The sequence below is a fragment of the Schistocerca cancellata genome, chromosome 1 (assembly GCF_023864275.1).
Source record: "Schistocerca cancellata isolate TAMUIC-IGC-003103 chromosome 1, iqSchCanc2.1, whole genome shotgun sequence".
Classification (NCBI taxonomy): Eukaryota; Metazoa; Arthropoda; class Insecta; order Orthoptera; family Acrididae; genus Schistocerca; species Schistocerca cancellata.
In genome coordinates, this window is record NC_064626.1 from 1,142,124,501 (window position 1) to 1,142,148,940 (window position 24,440).

Sequence of the window (24,440 nt, forward strand, 5' to 3'; positions counted from 1 at the left end):
ATGGAGTTCCGCATGCCTGAGCAAGCCTAATTCAACTTAAATGTAGCAGGTACTACAGAGGTATCTTGTTAACATCTGTTTCATCCCAACAATCATCCAGACCATTAGTACGTAGTCCAAATGGATATTTTGGGCTTTGTAGAAAGGTTTGTGCCATCCACACAATTAGGTCACGGTCTGTGCGACACGCAATGTTCCATCATTTCACTGAACAGCGGTAAGTAAAGCACATCCAAAATTAGCAGAAACAAAAGACTGGCAATGCTGACCATGTCGCAGCTTGGAAACCCCAAGTTGTCTAAACTCAAATTCAGTCAACAGTGACCAAAGTCCCTGAAGTATTATTTACATATATGTGATGTCTCAAACGCTATGCAATGAACTTTACACATCCTCCTGAGTTTGTCATAGAAGTTTGCACTCACTGTACTATAGTTGATATACAAGTTTATACTTACCACTTGTTTTCAACAATATGAAATCACATTTTTGTTGCTAATTGTGTGATTATTATCTGAACATGCATAAGGCACGTCACAAGTTGTGTAAACCTAACATGTACAAATGCAGGTACTATGAAGAACAAAGTAAGTTTCTACTGTGGACAAATTGTAACATGTAATCAATTAATCAAAGCTATCAGTTCAATTAACCGTACTCAAATATGTAAAATTGGAAGATAGTAATAGAGAGTGATTACAAGCATATCTCCTACTTTTGTAACACTTTTTTTAGACAAGGATAAAAACAAACTGAAAAATCATACAAAAGCAGATATTATGCAAGAGACACACACAAAGCATATTAGAGAAACAGAGAGACATGTAGCGGTGAAGAGTGAACTTCTGGAATATCTATACATTAAAAGCATTTCACAGATGAGTCAAGGGTGCAAGCAAAACCTACAATAGAGAAACACAGAAGGAAGGAAATTAATAACTACACATAAATGAAAAGTTAACCAGATAACTGGTTAATGCACTACGTCTTGACTTACCACCGCATCTTCCCCACTCATCACTGCTCAGACAAACTAAGCTGCCAAGTTAACAATTTTCATTATGATACACCCTCCTCCCTCCTCTCCAGTGAAACATTTATACAACCTGGAAGCCACAAACCAGGCAGCTTAAAATTCCCTGACAGATCTCATATCTTTCTCTTATACGTGTTAAAGGTCACGTTATTTTGCTATATAAACTTTAAATCATAGAAACTGTTCAATTCTTTAGAAAACAGTTCTACCACTGTAGTGAGTGAATGATTCAAATGAAAGAATGTCAATTCCCCACTGAATCCTACAGAAAGCAGACATATTATCCCTTCTAATTTATATGTCAAATTAGAAATGCCCCTGACTTTTTTTACTTGTCTCCCTATTTTTATTTTCAGAGATACAGTAAGAAATTTGAAAATTTTCAACATGATACTACTGCAATTATGTAGTGGTATTCTGCCAACACATTACAATCGAGAGACAGTTTTAACACTGCCCAACTTAAACAGGAGTTTCAAATTTAATACCAATATCGCTTCTCTAGTCTACTCTACTTCAGTACCGCCTATTGTTCCTCATAGCTCTGACATACCTACCCAAAAAATGATAAAGAAACATAAAAGCCGATACTATTTTTCCCCTTTCTTCATTTTTTATCAAGTACTCAATATTCATTCAGGTCTCAACAAAGCAGAATGATACTTGCCATGTCAGCCGATCCTTAACGATAAGCTGATTTATGTGTGCTATGTTGATTGTCTTTACTAAGTACAATAATAAGTATAACGTAACTACTGACTGTGTATGTAACTGACAACAGGCTGAGTGAGACCATGCCGCGACAGTGTCATCAGGACTTCTGCCGCGCTCTTGCGCCACATTACATTATGCGGAGGACACCAGCTAGTTATGGCAGAGAACAGAAGTGTGAGATCGTCCTTGCGAGCAAGTTCCTCTGCAGGTGCGGTGTGGCTACAGAGCCTCACAAGTACCTGCAACAAAAGCAGAGTATAGAAGAATGGTAGAAAACTACAGATCTGAACAATAATTAGAACAATAATTAGAACAATATTAAAGTTTTATCAACTAATAAAGTAGGTCAAATGAAAACTGAGCAACTGGGAAAAAGTATCTTCTTCTTCCCCAGGCAGGGAATGTGTGTAGCCTGATTGCCTGCATGCAACATTATTCACATGAAAGTCAGTGAAAATTCTCTAAATGTTTGTGAATCTTGTTGAGGTGGGAAATCTAGAATTCACCAAGTGGGATGTGAGAAATTGCCTAAAATCCACATGCAGACTGGCCATCAGATGGCCCCTCGTAGTTACTCTGCCAGTTGGATTTGATCTGGGGCCAGCACACCTTCCCATCCTGTAAGTCGCACTTAAATACACACAGCTATCCAGGTGGGCAATTGGGAAGAAATACAATCAACAATTTATTGACACCAAAGTTATCTATGTTTTCAAACATTTATCCCTCTTAGAGAGACAGTAATTAAACTACTACTTTTGCAATTCGTTAAGATGCTGACAGAATAAAATGTCTAACTGGAACCCAATATTGATGTTGATCGTATACCAAAACTGAGAAGTGATAAGCAATGCATAAAAATTAAGAACCAGTGCCACCACCCCAAACCAGAGGGCACTGCCCCTCCCGCAGCCCAACACACACACACACACACACACACACACACACACACACACACACACACGTGCATGTGCCATTACATCGTGTAGGGATACAGGCACGTGTGTGTGTGTGTGTGTGTGTGTGTGTGTGTGTGTGTGTGAGAGAGAGAGAGAGAGAGAGAGAGAGAGAGAGAGAGAGAGAGAACTGACTGCGAAAGTTAGCAAGTTTTCCTCCTCGTTTTGTGTTCCTATTGACAACTCAATGCTTCTGCTATTCACAAATAAAGAAACAGGTGACTAAACAAATCTTATACCTACTCTAAATCAGAGATAGTTGCACATATTTAAAAATATTGTGTGTGCATGGGGCCGGGGAGGGGGGAGGGGGGGGGGCAGACCAAACTCCCACGAGATTTACTGTAGACAACACACCCTTGTTTGAAATAAACAGTTGCATCCATTCAGTAAATCCAAGACAGAGAAATAATGTATGTATGGAGAGCACATCTTTGTTCATTGTTCAGTAAATTTTTGTCATTTGGAATTATCAACACGTCTCTACAACAGCTGGAATCAGGTAGTAACAACCACATATTTTCAAGACAAAAGTGACATAATTATTTATATGCCTTGAAGCAATACATCTGGAGATACTGACCGGTGTAAGTAATTTGGCAAAGGTCGTTAGGGAATGACAGATGCAGAAGTTAACATCTGTGTAAACATAAAGGGAAATAAGAAAATGAAATTCCCTTAAATTATTATGAGGATTGTTACGAGGATACTGAATACTTTACATATAAATAATGAAATCTCAATAGGAGCACAAGCACTAAGTATATCAAGAGATTTTTTGGCATGTAAATACCTGCACAAATATCTTTTGTAACAAAATTCTTCTCTCTCTAGGAGTAAAATCACTTCCAGTTTCAGCTGTCTCTGGGTTTTCTATCTCAGGAAGATCAAAAAAGAGGTACAAGCATTTAACAAGTGTGGAAGGCACTGCTACTGACGTCATAACCTGAAAGTCATCAGAATTAATGTTAGATAACACAGTTTGTAAACCAAATACACAAACAAATGAATGTTTTGTTCAACTGAGGACTGTTTTAAATGAATATTTTTGTTCATTACCTGCACCAGTGAAGCATCACCAGCGGCGAGAAGATTAAGAGTCGAAAGCAACATCCAGCCATTACTTGACTCCTCTGAGTTTTCTATTTCAAGAAATTTCACAATGGCACAGCTAGCTGCCTCAGTCGACTGATTTGAAGCTCGACGCCTCATTTCTGACACCATGAGTTTGGATACTTGTTGACAAAATGCTAGAATGTCACGGAACTTTTCCATCATGTCAGCTGATGGACTGTTGCCAAATACCTGTAACATAGATCATTAAAACTGATGTGACATTAAAGTAAACACCTTATCAGCAACCACTTTCAAAAAATTACATGAAACCTAGCACAAATTGGAACAAGTGTAAAATGAAATAAGTTATGCCACATATTCAAATCAAAATAAAAGCACGAGTTGAATGAAGGGCCTCCCAAATGCACTAAAATTATCAGAAACAGTACAACATGACAAAAATTATCTTACCTCAGTTCTTCGCTAAAGTACAAACAAATGGTATGACTCACTGTAATTACAGAGCAAAATTTGAAGTGAGTAGAAGAAAGTTATACTTCACTCAGCAACAAAGTTTATGGCACCAAAAGCTATAAAGCTGGTCAACACTTTAGGGCCAATCGTATGAGGTATTTAACATTACGTTAAGACAGAAAATGACCTCACATCAAGCTTAATCTGGAAATCGTGTTGTATAAACATTAATCGTAGATCACAATGCCATGAAGTCTGATCATATCTGACTGGTGAAAATTCGTAGTTCAAAGTCAGGTTCAGCTCTAATAATCAGTTTATACTGTAGCTGCACTATGATTCATTGCTTTTCTTTTAGCAGATATAAATTGAAATAATAATAAAAAATTGTTATTAATTTTAAAAATGGCAACTAAATATGTAACAATGCCATTCTCACACTGCTGATGCTCAAAATACTTTTTTTTTTAAATGTGAAAGGTTGCGTCAATAAAATTACTGGCTACCAAGTGTACTTAATGATCAGTCTCATAACAGCTCTTGAGAGATGACTCATAATTTATGTGATTAGTTCAACGACATTTTATACACACTCAGCAGAGAGTAAGAAAGGAAAATATGAAATATTTGCAGTGAACAATTAAGTTTGGGAATTCTGAAAGCAGCTGATAGTGGTTCAACATCATGAATGTACATTCCCTTTCAGATCGAGAAGCAGTAACTATGCAATTCATATTAATTTTTAACTACCAAACATGTACGTAATCTGCTATGACAATTCCAAGTGTGTTGATAAATAGGACATAAGCAAGTATTTTGAAACAAACTAACAACATACTAGTGTTTCACTCGTTTTGGTGGCTCAGTGGTTGTGTTGTGGACTTAGGTGTAGAAAATCACGTGTTTGAACCCATGTCATTCTTGAATTTTTTTCAATTTGTTACTATTATCTCTACTTTACTGGTCATAGAGAGATTTATAATGATATTAACAAGGCATTCCACACCACTGAAACCATGCAATACCATACTCTCTTTTTTCAGAGCATTCTGGGCCACTGCTGAGCAAAATTGTGTGTGCAACAACACTATACGAAGTGAATTACATTGTTTCCTTTTGTTTACTTTACAAATAACTGAGCAATCAAATGTGTCCACTGAGGATGACATCATAAGACCCAACAAGCTCCTCACACATTTCATGAAAGAGTGAACCTATTCTTGGAGTTAAATAACAAGTCATTTAAGCTGACTTTTATTTTGGATAAAAGTACTGTAGACTAGTTGGAACTAGGGCTCAGGGACTATCTGATGAAACAAACCAAAAGAAACCAACCACTGTTTGCAGTGTGCATGCTGCTGTTAACCTTAAGATTTTACACCACAGGAACCTTTCAAATAGTGGTTGGTGCTCTGTTTAAAGGATACATAGCAACAGCTTGCAGAGCTATCCTTGAGGTATTGGCCTTATTTCAGAATTAAAGTTAACAGCAACTTTCCTTAACCTTGTTGGCCATAGTGACTTCATCTGGTCTCCTCCTCCTTTTTCACTCAGTTATATCTTTATACTAGGCCAACACAATTTTCAGCAGCATATCTTTCTCAAATTGAGAGGGTTTGATGATCACTTCTTTTTCTGTTTACGTTGCTCCCACGGTTATAGCACGAAACCTTCCATAATGAACGCTGCTTATCGACAATATACAATAAATATCTGCAGATGAAGCACAATAATCATGTTGATAGCCAATTTTAGCCATGTTGCCAAGCATGTTACGTGCTACCTAAGATCACACTGAATCTGCTTTGGTGCACCCAAGTTTAACATTATACAATAGAGCCAACTCCTGAACATAGTTCAATTTCTGGTCTAATGTCAAATTTGATCTCCAGTCAGCGATTTTTATACGATCACCATTAAATTTCATGTTAAATAATATTTGATTATGTCAGTAATTAATGATTCATAGACTATGCTAATATACAATATAAAAGTAATTACAGTAGTACTTTTTTTTTTGATAACATACCTTGCAAAACAGTGGTAACATATTATACAGCTTATCATCACGTTCTTTTTCAGTCAGTGGGTGTGAGGGATGAGTATATTCAGAGAATAACTTCTTAAGGTGCATTAATCCCAGAGCTGTATGCTGAGGGTTAGAGTTAGCTTCATCTTGTGACATGGAGGGGAGGGTCCCTCCCCGAAACTTCCGCATTATGTTCATTCTGCTGTCCTGCAATTTCACACAAAATTTTCATTATAGTCCAAGTTTTGTAACTACAACAACAACAACAATAACAATAACAATAATAATAATAATAATAATAATAATAATAATAATAATAATAATAATAATGGATCATTAGGTAACACCAAATGATTACATAAAATTCCTGTCACATTAAATACACATTTGGCAATACCAAAAACGGCTCCAAATTATGTACATAATAATTTCAGTTAAAAGACAGTATATATCAGCAGTGTCAGCTTCTAAGCAGTGCAAAAATGACTTCCTTACATCTCTGTAGCTAGTATAGAAACTCACAAAAAGCAGGTGGTTAAATATGCAGACCTTGTGTTTCTTGTTGACTTCTTTGAGCTACTCATTTTAACAAGGCAACAAATCCTTGTGCCACATGGCCTGGTAAACAGCACAATGTCGGCCTCTTACCATAATTTTGGTTTGTGTATTGACTGTGTTCTGAATGCTTTGAATTATTATTTGCAATTGCCTCGACAGAATCAGAGTAGTCCATTCAGCATCACATACTGTTTCAGATTGCACACTATAAACATATCGGCTACACAAAAAAGTCAAAACACAATCAAAGAAAACAAAACAGCAATTGAAGATTTCCCCTGTTACACTCGTGCTCATAAATTAAGGATAACTGCAGAATGTGATGCCACACAACGTGGCACTACACAAACTGGAGCTAATAGCATAGGCACATAGGGAACACACACGACACAGATCAGTAAGTCCACGGTATTGATGATAAGTTGAGAAAACCGACCCGAAAAACATGTGCTACAAAACGCTACTGTCTCCTGCACATGTACCCCGACATCAATATGGGATATGATCACCATGCACACGTACACAGGCCGCACAATGGGTTGGCATACTCTGGATCAGGTGGTCAAGCAGATGCTGGGGTACAGCCTCCCATTCTTGCACCAGTGCCTGTCGGAGCTCCTGAAATGCTGTAGGGGTTTGAAGATGTGCAATGATACATCAACCGAGAGCATCCCAGACATGATCGATGGAGTTTAGGTCTTGAGAAAAGGCAGGCCACTCCATTCGCCTGATATCTTCTGTTTCAAGGTAGGCCTCCATGATGGCAGCTCGGGGGGGGGGGGGGGGGGGGGGCATGCGTTATCATCCATCAGGAGGAAGGTGGGACCTATTCCACTCCTGAAAAGGTGGACACACTGGTGCAAAATGATGTCCCGATAGACCTGATCTGTTAGAGTTCCTCTGTCAAAGACATGCAGCGTTGTACATGCACCAATCATAATCCCACCCCACATCATCAAACCACGACCTCCATACATGTCCCTTTCAAGGACATTAAGGGATTGGTATCTGGTTCCTGGTTCATGCCAGATGAAAACCTGGCGAGAATCACTGTTCAGACTACACCTAGACTCGTCTGTGAAGATAACCTGGGACCACTGTTCCAGTGACCACGTACTGTGTTCTTGACACCAGGATTTATTGGCTCCCCTGTTACCAGGGGTCACCTTTCAGGTCTCCAGACGAATAAACCACGTCTGTTCAGTCATCTGTAGACTGTGTGTCTGGGGAGAACTGTTCCAGTGGCTGCGCTAAGGTCCCGAGCAAGGCTACCTGTAGTACTCAGTGGCCATCTGCGGGCACTGATGGTAAGATATTGGTGTTCTTGTGGTGTTGTACACTGTGGACATCCCGCACTGTAGCGCCTGGACATGTTTCCTGTCTGCTGGAATCGTTGCCATAATCTTGAGATCACACTTAGTGGCACACGGAGGGCCCGTGCTATGACCTTCTGTATTTGACCAGCTTCCAGTCGCCCTAGTATTCTACCCCTCATAACGTCATCAATATGTGCTCTTTGAGCCATTTTCAACACACAGTCACCATAAGCATGTCTGAAAACGTCTGCACACTTACTCACTGCACCTTACTCTGACATGCACCAACACACCTCTGCGTATGTGGACTGATGCCAGCACCACCGTGCGACGACTGCAGGTCAAATGCATTGCATGATCTTACCCCAAACTGATTTAAACCCACAAACTGCCCACCAGAGTATTGTTTCACCATGTATCAGCTTTATCCTTAAATTATGAGCATGAGTGTAGATACAACAGTAGAGGATCTGCAACTTGTAATGCCCTAAATTCATGGCATTCTAGATTCAAATGTAACAAATGCAGACAAGTCAATCATACAGATAATAATTCAAACAGTTTGTTTCAAGTCTGCTGAGTTGGAAAACCTAATTACTAAGATGGCATCCATTCAAGATAAGGTGCATCTGTTGTGATATGCCAAGATTTGCTCTATCACTATGGTGCAATGAAGTTTCTCAGCGTGTCTCACAAAACAACACCAAATGTTGACAGGATAAAAGTGTAACTGACAGTTTTTGGACACAGTACATCTCTGTAAAACATTTGAATGTGGAAAGTGTTTTATTTCAGATAGAGGATGTCTTCAAATGATCATGCACAGTCCAAGGAAGTCAACTTGGCATACTTCACACAAATTTTAAAATCCTTACACAACTGTGCATGATATCCTGCAATAGTATCTTATCTTTGGCTGTGTGCATTAAAAGTGCAGATCCTGCAAATGCTGCTGGCTACAGACAAGAAACAGCAAAACAACTTGGTTTACAATGTGCCAAGACATACTGAGAAAAAAGAATGTTATTCTGAGAAAGGTTATGTTGCCTATTACAGACACATTTCAATAACAGAAGGCATAATGTCTGAAGTAGGGTCCACAGTGTTCAGGAAAACATACCTCACACAGCAACAAAATTGATGTCTGTTGTGGACTGTTTTGTAATATGATCATTGGGCCATTTTTATTCACAGAAGAAACCAAAAAAGTGTCAACATACATAGACATGTTGGCTGAATAAGTCTTTCCATTGCTGGTACAAATACAGCCACATCTTGTTTCAGCTGTATGGTGTTGGTGTTCTGTTCCACCAGGCACTAGAAAAGTCAGGGGATCTACAAGAAACTTTTAGGTGAAAGTGGATGGGCGATTACTTTGCCACTTGAATATTGTGTCCCTCTATTTATTATTCTGGGATTACAGTAATGATCAGATTTACAATGCTGAAGTGTCTGATCTTCAAATCATCTGGGACCAGACTGCAAATGTCATCAGCACCACAAGTATGCAAATGTTACAGTAAATTTGGGTATATACTGGGCATTCTCTGTGCACCCAGAAGAGCCCACTCTGCAGTGCTATGGTTGTTATTGGAAAACAAACTTTACACCTCTGCAAGTTTGTAAATGGGAAGACATGAAAATTTTGGTTCATATCAGGAATCTGTCCTCACCATAGGTAGCAAGCTTTTAGTTTTGAAAAAGAGTTGTATGTAGCACCAACAATAAAACCTCATAACTTTTTCTATCACTAAATGTGTCCTTTACCACCCACCATAAGTTGGTTGGTGAAGCATGGGCATGGATAAACAAAACAGCACTGAGAAAAGCAGCACAGCATTCACCAATGGCTGCTACATGATATAATACTGTCACATCGAAACCACAATATAGTCCAAATCCATAGGTAGGGTCATCAATGAAGTACAAAATGTAAAACTCAAATATTCTATAAAAAAAAAAAAGATAAGACATTTCAAAAACATTCCAGAAATGATAAATATTGAATAATAAATAAACGCTGATTGAATCAGTGACTTGCAGCCAGTGACACTTACAACTACACCACACAACAAGCAGCAGAGTCTGTGGCATCACTACCTCTGCTGGACAAACAGCAACCCGCTGTTTCAAAAGTCCTCACTGAAGCCAACTACAGCACTCTGGACCTACATTTTGTCAATGGTCCCCTGTATGGCAGCACTTGCAGATCCTCATGTTCTGGTCATTATCATTACTTTCTCTTCAGTGTAATGAGCATCAAAGATAGTCCCTCCTGTTGGAGCTCTGTGACCAAGTGAGTCTTCAGTTTGTTCCTACCCACTGTTGATCTGTACCTCTGGATTGTAATAGGGCTTCATACAGAGGACACTGACATCTCCATGCTTTTGTCTTCTTGATGAAGGGTCATAGTCCTCAACTTCATATGTCACATCCGAAAAGCAATGAAGGAGAAGATACAGCACTTCTACAATAGTCAAACTTTCTGCACTGGTATAAAAAACCGTACTAAGTTTCTCGATCTACCTCTCACTGTCAGTGCTTATTTTTAAAGCACTCTTGGTCTTTCTTTGGGCGTCCGCGATCTGTACGTGAGCCAGCTGCCTTGCTCCTTTGGCGCTGGTAGTGAGGTGTTTTGCATAATTATCTTGAGTATAATACAGTTGACCAGTATAATACAGTCAACGATCATCATTTCAGGCTTGCGGCTGTGGAGCAAAAAGAATGGTGTAAAGACCATAGTGTCTTGCTGTGCTCTGTAGTAGGCGTTGTATCCCTATCTTTCTGTTTGACCTCAAGATACACAGACAGCATATTTGCCTAAGTTTTATTACAGTGTTCTGTGTGGCCATTTGCCTGTGGCAGTTGTCATCCTGTGGGTGATGTTGCAACATGAAATTATCTCCATTTTTAGTCTCGACTGGAAAACTTTCCCATGATCAGAGTCATCACACAAGATGTGGCATGCTTCAAAATGATGTACCCTACAAGGAACTTTGCAATTTTCGGCCTTCAGCAGCTGGCACAACTTTGCTGACAGCATAGCAAGTGAGCTCATTGGAGACTATTACCCATCGATTCGAGTTTATCGACTCTGGCACCCTCCATAAGGGGTCAATCTTAATTTGGTGGAATGGTGCTCTACAGGCAAGATTGGTACCAGATGCCACAAACTTAATTGCAGCACATGTTTCTGTCATCGGCATTCCTTAAAGTGGCTCACACAGTGTCTAATGAACTGATAGAGACCTGGCCAGTGATACTGGTGTCTCATTTCGGTAGAGTCTTCACCAAACTCTGCGGATCAGATGTCAGAACAGCACTGTGGAAATCCTTCATGACTGCTGGCTGCAGATGAGCTGGGATGATGAGTAACCATTTGCGCCCCATCACGTCACAGACCCTCTAATACCATGGTCCAGTTATTAACCGGTACCCTCTTCTGATTGGTTCCTCATTCTTCAGGGCTTCTCCCCCTTTTCAGCAGAAATGTCAGTTAAGACAGTGATGACAGATTTCTTCCACACTGCTGTGTTCCGTCAAAGCATTCCTTAAGAGGCAGTCAATGTCCTGGTGTTTGCGTATGTTTTTGTGTACCATTACATCGTACTCCTGAAGCCTCAGTGCCCAGCTTGCCGGCTAACCAGATGGGTCCTTCAGATTACTCAGCCAGCACAGAGAATGGTGATTCATGACAATGATGTATGGTTTGCCAAATCATCACAGACAGAATTTGTTCAGGCCCCAAACAATTGCAAAGAATTCTTTCTCAGTTGTAGAGTAGTTCTTCTCAGTCTTGGACAGTACTTGACAAGTGAAAGTTATCATCTTTAGAGCACCTACCTGAAATTTTATTAGAACTACTACTATCCCAAAGCTGCTCGTGTCAGCATGAAGTTGTGCCTTGGCATTCAAATGATAAAATACTAGAACCGGAGATGATGTTAATACCTCCTTGAGGAAAAGGAAAGATCTTTCTTTCACCTCATTCCAATAAAGTTTGGCATCTCTCTGCACTAGTCCTTGCAATGGATGTGGCTTGATAGAGAATTCTTTAATGAACTGCTGGTAATATGAGCACATCCCAAGAGAACTTCTCATATCATGAATGTGCCATGCAATCAGATAGTCTTTAAATGCTCTTATTTTCCCTGGATCAGGGCGAACTCGATCGCCATTCACTAAGTGCCCAAGATTTATATTTCTTGGATGACAAAGAGGCACTGTTTTGGATTCTGGTGGAGACCTGCAGTTTGAAAACTCTTGAACATAGTTGTCAGTCAGTTTACAGGTTCTTCAAATGTCTAAGAAATGACAACCTCATCCATATAACAAAGATATGTCATACATTTAATATTGCAAAGTGGGTTGTCCACCATAGGTTCAGTGAATGGAGCATTACATAGTCCAAACAACATACCTTTGAACTCAGAGGCCATCAAGAGTTATGAAGGCAGTCTTTTCCCACTCAGCCGCATCAAACTTGATTTCCCAGTAGCCTGTTTGTATCTTCACAGTTGAGAAATACTTCGCTCTTTCAAGCAGTCCAGAATGTCATCAATGTGTGGCAATGGATACACATATTTCTTCATGGTTTTGCTCAGCTGTCAGTAGTGATTGCAGAAATACCATGTGCCATCCTCTTCCTCCTCCTCCTCCTCAAGGACTCCAGGAGAGGACCAAGGACTCGCTGAAGGTTCAATGTCATCACCTTGCAGCAGCCTCGCCACTTCCTACCAGATTAATCATTGTTCAGCCAGTGACTTTATATGAGCACTGGTTAACTGGTGGACAATCCCCAGTGTTAATCTGGTTTATCACTGCCCGCCTGGTCTGTCTTTCTTCCATCCTGGATTCAAAAGTATCCAAAAATTGATGAAAAATGGCTATTACTCATCCACATTGTTCCTTGGTCAATTCAATAGTAGCTTCCTCCCTTGCATTGTCTGTAGTGCACTAAAACTCTGTTCCTAGATTGGTTTGACTGTCCCTATGGACACCCCTCTTTGCGATAGGCAAAATCTTTGCACTATAGCTGTGCATCTCAACTGACAACTGGAATTCATCTCAATTATGATAGTGGTATAACAATGTCTTCAAAGGCAAACAGATGGCCCAACCAATCTTTGTTATATGTGCTCATTGAAACAGCTTTGTGAATATGAAGCTCTGATCTTCCACCGTCTGTGATTGCTTGTGATGCCTGCAAGAAGCCCCACCTGAGAATAACATAATGACTACACTCTGTTAAAATGATAAATTTGGAGGGCTCTTTTGTATCACCGATAGTTATTTCACAATACATGTTCTTGTTTGCTAGGGATATTTCGTATTTGCGACCTTCAGCACAATCACTTTTCTATCACATAACATAGTCTTCTTTAGCTGGCAATGATACAGCATTTGATATTAGAGAAAAAGAACTGCCTGAGGCAACTAGTGCCTGGACCAGTTGCTCATTGATGAGGATGTCAATGAGTTTTCCTGTCATATTGATAACTGTCATTCTTGGAAGTTTTTCAGCTATGGTGCCCTCACCTTCATAGACAGTCGTCTCAGTTTTCCTGAATTCATCAACTAGGCGAGAAGATGGTATCTTGGTAAGATGATGAGGAATGGCTACGGCATGCTGGTAAGTAACATTGTCCAGGGTACAGTGACGAGCTTTGACCCAGAGTTCAACTATATTATCTGCAGTTGACTGGCTTGAATAGGACTATTGAGACGGTTGACGTCTTGCAGCAAAATAATTGTTGAATGTTCTCTCTCTGTAGTAGTGTACAATGTATCAAGGGTGCCCACAGTGAAAACAAATTGGTGTATTGTCCTCTGTCCTCCAAATATCTGTTATTCTATAAGGTTTTGGTGGAGGAGTTGGTTGTACCTAGCTTGGTCAGATGCTGGGTTGTCATTTGGCAGCAATGGCATAATGGCGAGCTGGCTGAATTTCATTTTTCATGATGTGTTTAACTAGTGCCAAAGATCAAGACACCTGTTCAATGTTGTCCTCTACCTCCTGACATATGGGGGTCAATAATCATGGCTGCTGTCTCTTGTGTACTCAATCCAACATTTCTGGCTGCCACACACCTGTTGTATCTTCTCTCCTGTGCTCTGACTTGTGGTCATCTATCACAAATGTCTTAGAGACCACATCTGGGAGCCGATCACGCTTCTTACGTCCGACTCTCTTCTGCTGCATTTCCTCAATGTGCTGGGACCATCTGATGAATTATTCTGTTGTTGTGACATCGTACATCAGAAGAGCTTGCTACATGTCTTCGGCAACTCTTCCATCAAATGTGAGATTTTGTCAGCTTCTGTCACATTTGCATTTATAATGCTGCAAAGAGCTAAAACTTCCTGTATTTATGACTGCTGTCTCACTATGACGTTGGGCCCTGTTCCTCTGTCATTGTGCTAAGTGGACTTGCTGTTGATCATCAGTAAATGTTTTCTTCAATTCAGCCTGAAATTTGTCCTAGCTATTGAGCTTCTCTTTGTCATTTTCAAACTGTCACCGGACTGTGCCATCCAAGTGAAAGCACGCAATTGGCAACGACATCATGTTACCCCAATTGTCGTATTTGGAGACTCGGTCAAATCCTTTCATTTCATTAGATGAATCTTGCCTGATGTGCAGGTGACTTACTGCTACTTGGGAGTCCACATTTCTTGAATCTACGAATCTTAGCAATGATGTACTACTTGTATTCCACTTCCAGTCCATGAAGGTGATGACTTTTATGTTGACTAATTGGAACTACAGTCATGTACATGTTTTCAGGTCCATGTCTCCACCAAACAATGACACACCAAACTCACAATCAAGTCTAAATGTGAAGGCAGGGTTTTCAGCTAAGCATAACTCTTAGAACTGAAATCACATTTATCACTGACACCAACAAACAGGCAGAATAGAACTGATCTACTGGATAGAGAATGCAACTATCTCTACAAAAACCAAACATTCCAGAGTGCTAGTTAGTATTTATACAACCATAGAATATTACAGGTACACAAACACCATAAACATACGCTATTTCAAGTACATTCCAGTAACAACAAATACTAAATAACAGATAACGGCTGGTGGTCAGATCTGAACCGGTGACCCGCAGCACATTAGCCAGTGGTGCTAACAACTACACCACACTGCATGCACCAGAGACTAGTGTCAGTTGATCTGAGAAACAGCTGAAATAGCTAAAATTGAACAAAATCCATGGAGTGATGGAATCCATATCAGATTCTATACATAACTAAAGACTGCAGAATGATTCTACTGCCACAAAAGTACATTTTGGGGACTTCTTGGAACAACATTCAGGAAGTGGTAGTACCTAAAATGCACAATGTGCTCATTTTTTTGCACCTCTAACAACTTTAATGTTGATGACAGGCCATATTTCAATCTTTGTTCCTGTGGTAACACATCTTTAAGAAAGAGAATCTTCTTCCCTATAAAATGTGCTGTAAGAATAATATGCCATGCTCATCCATGATCATTTTGTAGATATCTGTTTAAGAGAGTTGGGCAATCTGACTATTGCTTCACAGCACATTTATAACCTCATAAAGTCTTTTGTAAATAGTCCACTGCTGAACTAAACAATGATGTACATTATTACAATACCAGAAGAAAAAAATGACATTCAAGACTCCACAATAATGTTGTCTTTAGCATAAAAGAAGAGCATACTGATGAAAGTAAATTTTTTGATCCCTTATCCAGTGAAATAAAATGTCTGACGCACAGCAAAGGAAAATTTGGAAAGAAACTGAAGAAGTTCCTCCACGAGAACTACTCCTCTTCCACAGAAGAATTTCTGTCATTGTAACACACAAAAGTTAGTGGGCAGCAATTACTAACTCACATCTCAACATTCAATAGTAAAAAAATAATAAAAACAAAAATAAAAAAAGTTATAAATGTTCAGCATGAAGCCATATTTACAAATTAATTTGCAATAAGAGTGTATAATGACTCATTCCACATCATTCCCATTTATTGTACAAATTATCTGGGGAACAACTAACCAACCCATACTATTAATTAAAAGGCCATATCTCTTCTCTTTTCCTCACTATGAAAAAGAGAATAGTGCAAACAAAACATAAAACTGTAACTAACTAATAAGTCTTCTCAACAGTGAGATGCTAAAAGAGTTCAAGTTACATTATTAATAGCCTACTATTAAAAACTATTAATTATAGTAACATAGTGCCTCACTCAGTATTATGTCATCTGTGGAAGTAAAATGTTTCACTAAGTATTATGTCATTTTTGGGAGTAAAATGAGAAAAATATAAGTATCACTGGCAAACTATACCTTTTTGTTGGTAATAAATTGGTAAATTCTATTACATGAAAATAATTGTAATGTGCAACTTCAATGTAGATGTCAAATTCTGCAAAATTAATTAACACCAAAGGAGCCAATATTTCAATATTTAAATCTTACTGGCTGTCTGCTCCCACTGTATTTTAAATTACAAGCTACCTGGAACAGATTGTTTGTGAACCGAGGAACATTGCAGTAGTTTTAGTAGTAGTAGTAGTAGTAGTAGTAGTAGTAGTAGTAGCTTTATTCATCCACAGATCTCCTTTTTACAAGAATATAGGACATGTCAAATATTTGCAAGTTTAGACCAATTTAAAATAAGCTAATTCCTATACAAGTACATATACAGACTTCTAGTTAGAGACAATCCTTAGATTTACTCCTGATATACAATACTTTTTTTTACAAATAACTTATTAGATAATGTAATGCCACACTGTTCACTCACATCTCACTATCAGTCACTGCACATGCTATACACACATTGTTTCATAACACTTCACTCACTACGCGCGCGCACGCACACACACACACACACACACACACACACACACACACACACACACAGCTGATCTCTGGGCCATTTTCTGTACTACAACTTCCCCATCTGCTACCCTGAAAAACTGAGTCAGCATTCCTCTATGAGATGTTGAACTCAGAAAGAGGAACAGAGTTTGGGGGTAAGTTTTTCTAGAAAAGGAAAAAAAGAAGGAAAAACATAGTGTCAAGGAGTTATGTGGAATGTTGGATGTTTTATAATCATTATTATTATTATTTATTTGTGTAACTTTTTTTTACCAAACCCCTACTCTGTTTTATCTATGTAATCCTCCAATGTATAAAATATATTGCATAATAGGTACTTTTTAACTGCCTTTATAAATAAGTGTATTTTTGCAATTTCTTTAATCTCTTTTGGTAATTTATTGTACAGTTTTATTCCTTGGTAGAAAATGCTGTTTCAAGTTTTATGTTTATTTTTTTCTTGGTAAATGTAAGTTGAGTGTAACTCTTGTTTATGGTCATGGACAGAGCTGTTTGTACAGTAATTACTAATGTTATTTTTGATGTGTACAACTGACTGACAAATGTATTCACATGGAACAGTTAAAATCCCCAGTGTTTTAAACAGATCTTTACAACGAGCTTGACTATTATTTTTGAAAATTGTGCATTTGTTCACTGAAAAAGGAATGCCATAGCTAAGAATTGAGTGTACATATGAACAGTATGCAACTAAAAGACACTGCATGTTACACACTGATAATAGGATTCTAAGGGCATAACATGCTGATGACATTCTGTTTGCAAGTAGGCTTACCTTACTGTGTTCACACCACTTCAACTGAGAATCAACATTCATTCCTAGAAATTTTGCATTTGTTACACAGTCTGTAGAAGTGCCATCTACATTTAAGTTAACACTGTCATTTTCCCTCTTCAAACTGAAATTAATGGCATTCGTTTTATTTATGTTCAATGTCACTTTATTGCTCATTGACCAATCGTAAACTTCCTTGAGAGTTTCATTTACTTTCTCTGCAAGGAGTTCTCTTGTTTTTTCAGTGACTATAATATTGTTGTCATCAGCGAAGAGAATTTTTTGGCCATAACATTACTGGGGAAGTCATTGATGTACATCAGAAATAGTATTGGTTCTAATATGCTACCTTGTGGAACCCCTATATTAATGTATTTTTGTTCTGATAAGCGTTTCAGTAAATGTTTAGATCTATTTGAAGTGTGTGTTATCTCTACTATTTGTACCCTATCTGATAGGTATGATCGAAACCTGTCAGCTACCCATCTTTTTCCTAATGCTTCTATTTTATTGGTCTTAGAAAGATCCAAAAATATGTCTGTGACACACTCATCTTTGTTAAGAGCATCAAGCACATCTTCTGTGAATTGTACCATGGCCGAGTCCGTATTTTTGCCAATTCAGAAACCACATTGTGATTCACTTAAAAGATTGTATTTTTTTCAGGTAATTCATTAATCTGTCTTTCATAATTGTTTCTATTATTTTTGAGAATGGTGACAGCAGGGAAATGGGCTGGTAATTTTCAATGTCTTCTGCATTACCTTCCTTAAGCAAAGGTACAACTTTTCCCTGTTCTAACTGCTCTGGAAATATCCCTGATGTGAAGGATTCATTTAATATATTTCTTAAGGGGCCTTGTATAATCTCTATGAATTGTTTCAGTACACATGTTGGTACTTCTTCTAAGCCTACTGACTTTTTATTTTTTAGTTTTTGAACAGTTTGACTGACTCATTCTCCGTGGTTGGGAGTAACATCATTGTATTTAGTGCAACATCATTTACAGGTGTTATCTTTGTTTTGGGGAATTTTTGCTGTAACTTCTCTGCAGACTTCTTAATACTTGCTGTTGTCCATCTGTTTTCATGAGATGGTGATATAGACGTGCATACTTTTGGAAATGCTTCTTCAAAGTTTAATTTAAATAACATGGAGAACTTAGAGAATTTCATATTCACATTGGTTTACTCATACACTTCATCCCAGCTTTGTTTTGCTAGTCCTTTTGAAAAATCTTTTATTTTGATTTCTGATACATGCCGTTTGTAGGCTTGCAGTTTAGGGAATAATTCAACGCCTGATTTTACTATTGTTATTTGACAGAGATGGTATCATAGTCTGAGATCCTTTACAGCTACATCACATATCTCCCTGCCCATTGCAGTAACTCTTGTTGCACTATTGACCACTACGGACATGCCAAAACTTAGAAGTATATTTATGAGGGTGCTGCTGGATTTATTCATGATATGAGTGTTGATGTTTATGTTCATGTCCCCCCACAGAATTATGTTACTTGAGACTTTATCTAGAACTTCTGTTAATTTATTGGAAAAAGTGTCCACACTACAGCTGGGAGACCTATAAGTAGCTGATATTTCAAAGTGTTTGTCTTCAGTTACCGTATTAAGGTCATGTCTCGATTCGAACCACATTTGTTTTCTGATATAAATGCATGATCCTCCACCCCTTGAAGTAGTTCTGCAGTAACGGTTTGCCCTTTCATACAATGATAATACTACATGTTGGATTTCTGTGTCTCTACACCAATGCTCAGTAATACAAACTACTGTGCAGTTCAAACATTGCAGCTCAATTTCTAATAGTTGTATCTTATTTTTTATTGATTGCATGTTCTGATGGAGGATTGTTACGTCTGTGAAATGTCCCATGTTACTCTTTTCAATTGATTCTTTTTCTTTGTGACGTGTGGTATGTGTGATATTTACAATGTTAAAATCTGTCTTGTGAATGATTTTTTCAGTACTTTTTAAACTGCTGGAGATACTCTTTAGGCAGGGGAACTTGATGACAACACACGTTTATGAATCAGCTGTACCAAACTTCCCTTCCCAGTTCTGTTTAGGTGTAGGCCATGCCTAGTGAAACCCCATCTGTTGATAGTCCCAACGGGTACCAGAGAAACATGAGCAAAAGTTGGTATACGGTTGGGACTAACCAAATGAGGCAGTGCAGCAGTTAAGACACTGATCAGGTGCTCTGTCTAGTAGAGTTTACTCATGAGCTTTCTAAACCACACAGGCAAATGACAGGATGGTTCCTTATTAAAGGCCACAGCAGACCACTGTCTTATCCTCATAAAGCATGTTATGTATGCTGTATGTTATATATTTTGACCTACTGATTTGCACTGTAGTGTATTATCTTGACAAATTCTATTTAATTGTGGGAATATCTGGGAAAAAATAAAATAATGTGAGATATGTGCTGCCAACCCACGGTAGGAGGACGAACACACAGCATAGCTTCCATTCTACACTACAACAAGGAGGAAGATTGGCACACACTTAACCAGGGAAGGGATCTCCTGGCCACCCAGAAAAATTAAAGAAATGTTGCAACCTGTTAAAGATAATCTCAGCCTGAGATCACTAGGGATTCATAATATTCCTTGTGTGTATGGTAGCAATTATGACAGACAGAGTACACACAGTTGAACAACAGAAAAACCACGATGGAATGTAACAATATTATGAAACTGAAAGTAGCTACACACACACACACACACACACACACACACACACACACACACACACACACACACACACACACACACGCTTGCAGTCTCTGGCAGCTGAAGTCATGTGTGAGTTGCATTTGCATTTGGTGTGTGTGTGTGTGTGTGTGTGTGTGTGTGTGTGTGTGTGTGTGTGTGTGTGTGTGGTTTTAACAAAGGCCTTGTTGGCCGAAAGCTTATTTGTGACATACTTTTTGTCATGCCTATCTGCGACTCAGCACCTCCGCTATATGTTGAGTGAATAAACATACAATTATGTTCCAACAGATGATGAATCTGGCTCGTACTATGAGTTGTTGGGAAAGTGGCGGACATTAAGATACACTGGTAGCATGGAAGTATCCACTTTTAGTTTATGGATGCAGAGGTTGGCACCTCACCATCTCGTCAGTGATCATGACATAATGTGGCCAATCAGATGCCATACTCTGGGCATAAAAGTGAGAGCCTTACCAGTTTAATGAGCCAGACTTAGCCCTTGATGACACTGCTGGAAGCAGTTCCTAAAAGCTTAGGATTTACACAAATCTGACATGGCAAATTCACTAAGAAATATTTTCCCAAAGACTCCATTATGAAACACTTCGTACTCATGCAAGAAAACTGAAGATTTGCTATAGTGTATAGAAATGAGCAGCACATTAACTCCGTCAGGAATTGCTGCACAGAATAAAATTAGTGTCTCACAAGAAAACATTTCAACTTGAATGTGAAAATATAAGTTTTCTCTCTCAAATTTTGGAGCTTTACATGGACAATGGTTAAAAGATGTTATCAAAGCAAAAATTGCTTTCCTGTCGCATGTTCACTGAATGACTGCTGCAGTTTCTTGAGTTGGAGTCTTTCTTTCACACCACAAATCCCTTGTGGAATAGGCTATATACGCAAGGATGACAGAGTTAGAATTTTGGGAGACTTTATTTAACTTTATTTGCATTGCAAATATCCTTTGCTACTGCACTGGCTACTCGAAAGTATGACCCCATAGGAGATAATAGGGTAAAGGTTGGGAAAATAAACAAGCTTTTATTTATCAATGCCAGTCACAGTTAAGATCATTCTCATAGTTAAGACACCAGGATTCTGCACAAGATCCTGAGATAATCGTCAATCAAATGCTGTTATCCGGTCATAAAAGTGAGGTCCTTGCCAGTTGCACAATAGTCAGTCTTAGTTCCTGACAATACTGATGGAAGCAGTCATAGCTGCCGATACCCAAAAGCATAAACCTTGAGAAAAAAAAAAATGAATTGGACAAGGAAGTTATGAATATATTAAATAAGATAATGAGGGGGAAAATGCCCCAACCACGTGAATCGAAGGGAACGATGGTTAGGTGCATATTACCAAGTGAATCATTGCTGAAGACTCTAAGAAAATGCATACTGTACGGAAAGAATTACAGCTATGAGTACATAATGCAAATTATTCATGATTTAGGATGCACCAGTTAAGCTGAAATGAGGATACCTAGTGATTGACAAGAATGGAGAGCTCCATCATCCCAACAGTAGGGTGTATGCCCAAAAGAATAATGTTAAAATTAATTTAAAATAATGGGCATCTGTACAACTAATGTATTGTTCTACACATTTTACTAAGGTTTGAAGCTCCTCTTCTCATTCTTTCGTGTTTGTGATTTAAAAAACTACTTGTGTTTGCATAAGGCTGATTTCCGAAATAACCCAGTTTTTTAATGTATTGCTGCTAAAAACTACACATTTATACACCTGCACACAGAGCAAGATAATTTTCAACTACTTTACTGATGAATAGCTACAAAAATTATTTCACCAGCAAAGTTCATATACTTATAACTTAATGTAATGAGTCATGGGTGTATCAACAAAGTAATGGAGTTAAATGCCATAAAACATGTTAATGCACAGGTTCTTCGAAATGTAAACAAGACATGGAGCACCAAAGATGCGGCATGATGAATGGTTTACACCCATTTTCATCTTACCTACACCATTTTTATCATAGAGATTTGTTGGCCAGGAGCATTGCATAAATAGCTAGTGCACACGTCGATCAGTCAGACGAAATGGGGTAGTGATAACAGCAAAGTCAGTTTTTCCAGTTTTTGTTTCCAATGACAAACAATTTTTGAAAAAAAGGGCACTTAAAATGGTGTGTGATTCTCGTGCCGATATTGAAAAGGATTGCGACTACAACTTGATAATACGTCAAAATGTTCACACAAATGTAGAGGTACTGTTCGGGAAAAATATTTTCCAATTGAATGTAAAATAACGTGATACACGAAAACACAAAATCTGCGCGCAATGCATTCGATTCAGTGTCTGGCTCTTTTTCTCTTTGGTTAAATAATGTTAAGGTGGATGCAGAAACTTGAGAATTACTGAGTCATATGTCTTACACGGAACCTCCAAAATAAACTGATCTCTTCTAAACTTGTAACTGATCAATAATGACAGCAATCCAGTCCAGTATGACTGGTGAGCGGCGACTTCAGGTTTGAAAGGCTACATTATTTATTCTCTGAAAAAGGGAGCGCCTTACACTGAAAGCACTAATATTGCACAACTCACCAAACAGCTCCTCTTTTCAAGTAATCTTCATTATACATCCATTGATTAGGACACTGTTTTCTGTTTACAACAAACAGTTTTGACGTTCATTCTCACTGACATTACACGAAAATAACCTACACCGCCACTGAAACTGACATCACTGACAGTTGACACCAATATTGTCATCTGTCGGCCATACGAAAAGTAGCAGTATGGTAAAAACGTTAAATAATATCAACATGAGTATGGAACTTTACATATTGTCATTTCTTATAATGCCATCCCGCCCCCTGAACAGCTAAACAGCTGATGTTAGCCATCTTGATTTTCATCGACTAAATATTTTCATCACAGATAAAAACCCTTGCTACTCGGTCTCAGATACGTCATTAGGGTATACTTTTTTGTAACAAAAATGTCTCTGACCAGTGACATTATTGAAGCTGAGGGCGGTACACTAGAAATTAAATGTTGCCTACCCAGTTATGTCTATAGGTGACGTTTCCGTACGCGTTGAAAAGCCCCAGTGCGTAAAGACCGGTCCATACGCAACTATCTGTCTGTGTAAACGTCTGCGCACACCACATCGGCGCAGACCGATCGTAGCTTGGGGATTGTAACTTTGTGCAGGAACGACATGCGCGCAAACCTGGAAGTCGGAGTTGGAGGTTTCGGCAAAAGTGCTCAAGGAGTGCATAATCATATATGCAGAGGCAAATATAAGCGCGTTGACGGCAAATTGCCGATTATCAGGCGGGCGAACTCTATTGTTCCCTTCTTTGCGTGTACACTTGAATTTTAAATGACCGATATGCTTCAGTATCCTACAGGGTTCATTACTGAATCTATTAAAATTTATTTTAAACACTAATACATTTATGTAAAGTTAATAGAAAAGTATATTATATTGGAATAAGAAGCCAGCTGCTTATAATTATTTAACAAGGAAGAAAATAGCAGTTGACCACACTTTTATATTTTCTAAAAACACCTTACGCGTTTCGACCTTATGTTGTTTTAAAAGGTAAGTTATGTCAGTAATATGTAGCCACTTCGTCTCACATCATGTTCATGCAAATTGCAGCTGATAATAAAAATAATTAAAAGTTCATTCGCCCATATTACCGCAAAAGTGAAGCAAAGTAACACAGTCTATTGAATCTGGCACTTAGAGCAACCAAATAAATAAGGCACGTTTATTGTATTTTGATCTCATTGGCTTTCTGGTCGACCAGAAAAATCGAAAACTACCAGGAAGAAGGTGAAGATAGAAATTGGAGAGCAAATATCAGATTAAATGGAATTTGAGGATTTACAAATGTCAATAGGTATTTACA

The 24,440-nt window shown here is 38.5% G+C and overlaps 1 protein-coding gene across 1 annotated transcript in view; it reads right to left on the minus strand.

Moving 5' to 3' along the window:
• Positions 1-23,352, minus strand: part of LOC126092919 (WD repeat and FYVE domain-containing protein 3) — a 327,125-nt gene extending 303,773 nt beyond the window's left edge. The window contains exons 1-5 of the mRNA XM_049908653.1: positions 23,122-23,352; positions 6,266-6,472; positions 3,766-4,011; positions 3,500-3,652; positions 1,797-1,989 (exon numbers count right to left, since the gene is read on the minus strand). Coding sequence (XP_049764610.1) covers positions 1,797-1,989; positions 3,500-3,652; positions 3,766-4,011; positions 6,266-6,463 — 790 coding nt within the window. The 5' untranslated portion in view covers positions 6,464-6,472; positions 23,122-23,352. The remainder of the gene's footprint in view (positions 1-1,796; positions 1,990-3,499; positions 3,653-3,765; positions 4,012-6,265; positions 6,473-23,121) is intronic.
• Between the last annotated feature and the right edge of the window lie 1,088 nt (positions 23,353-24,440).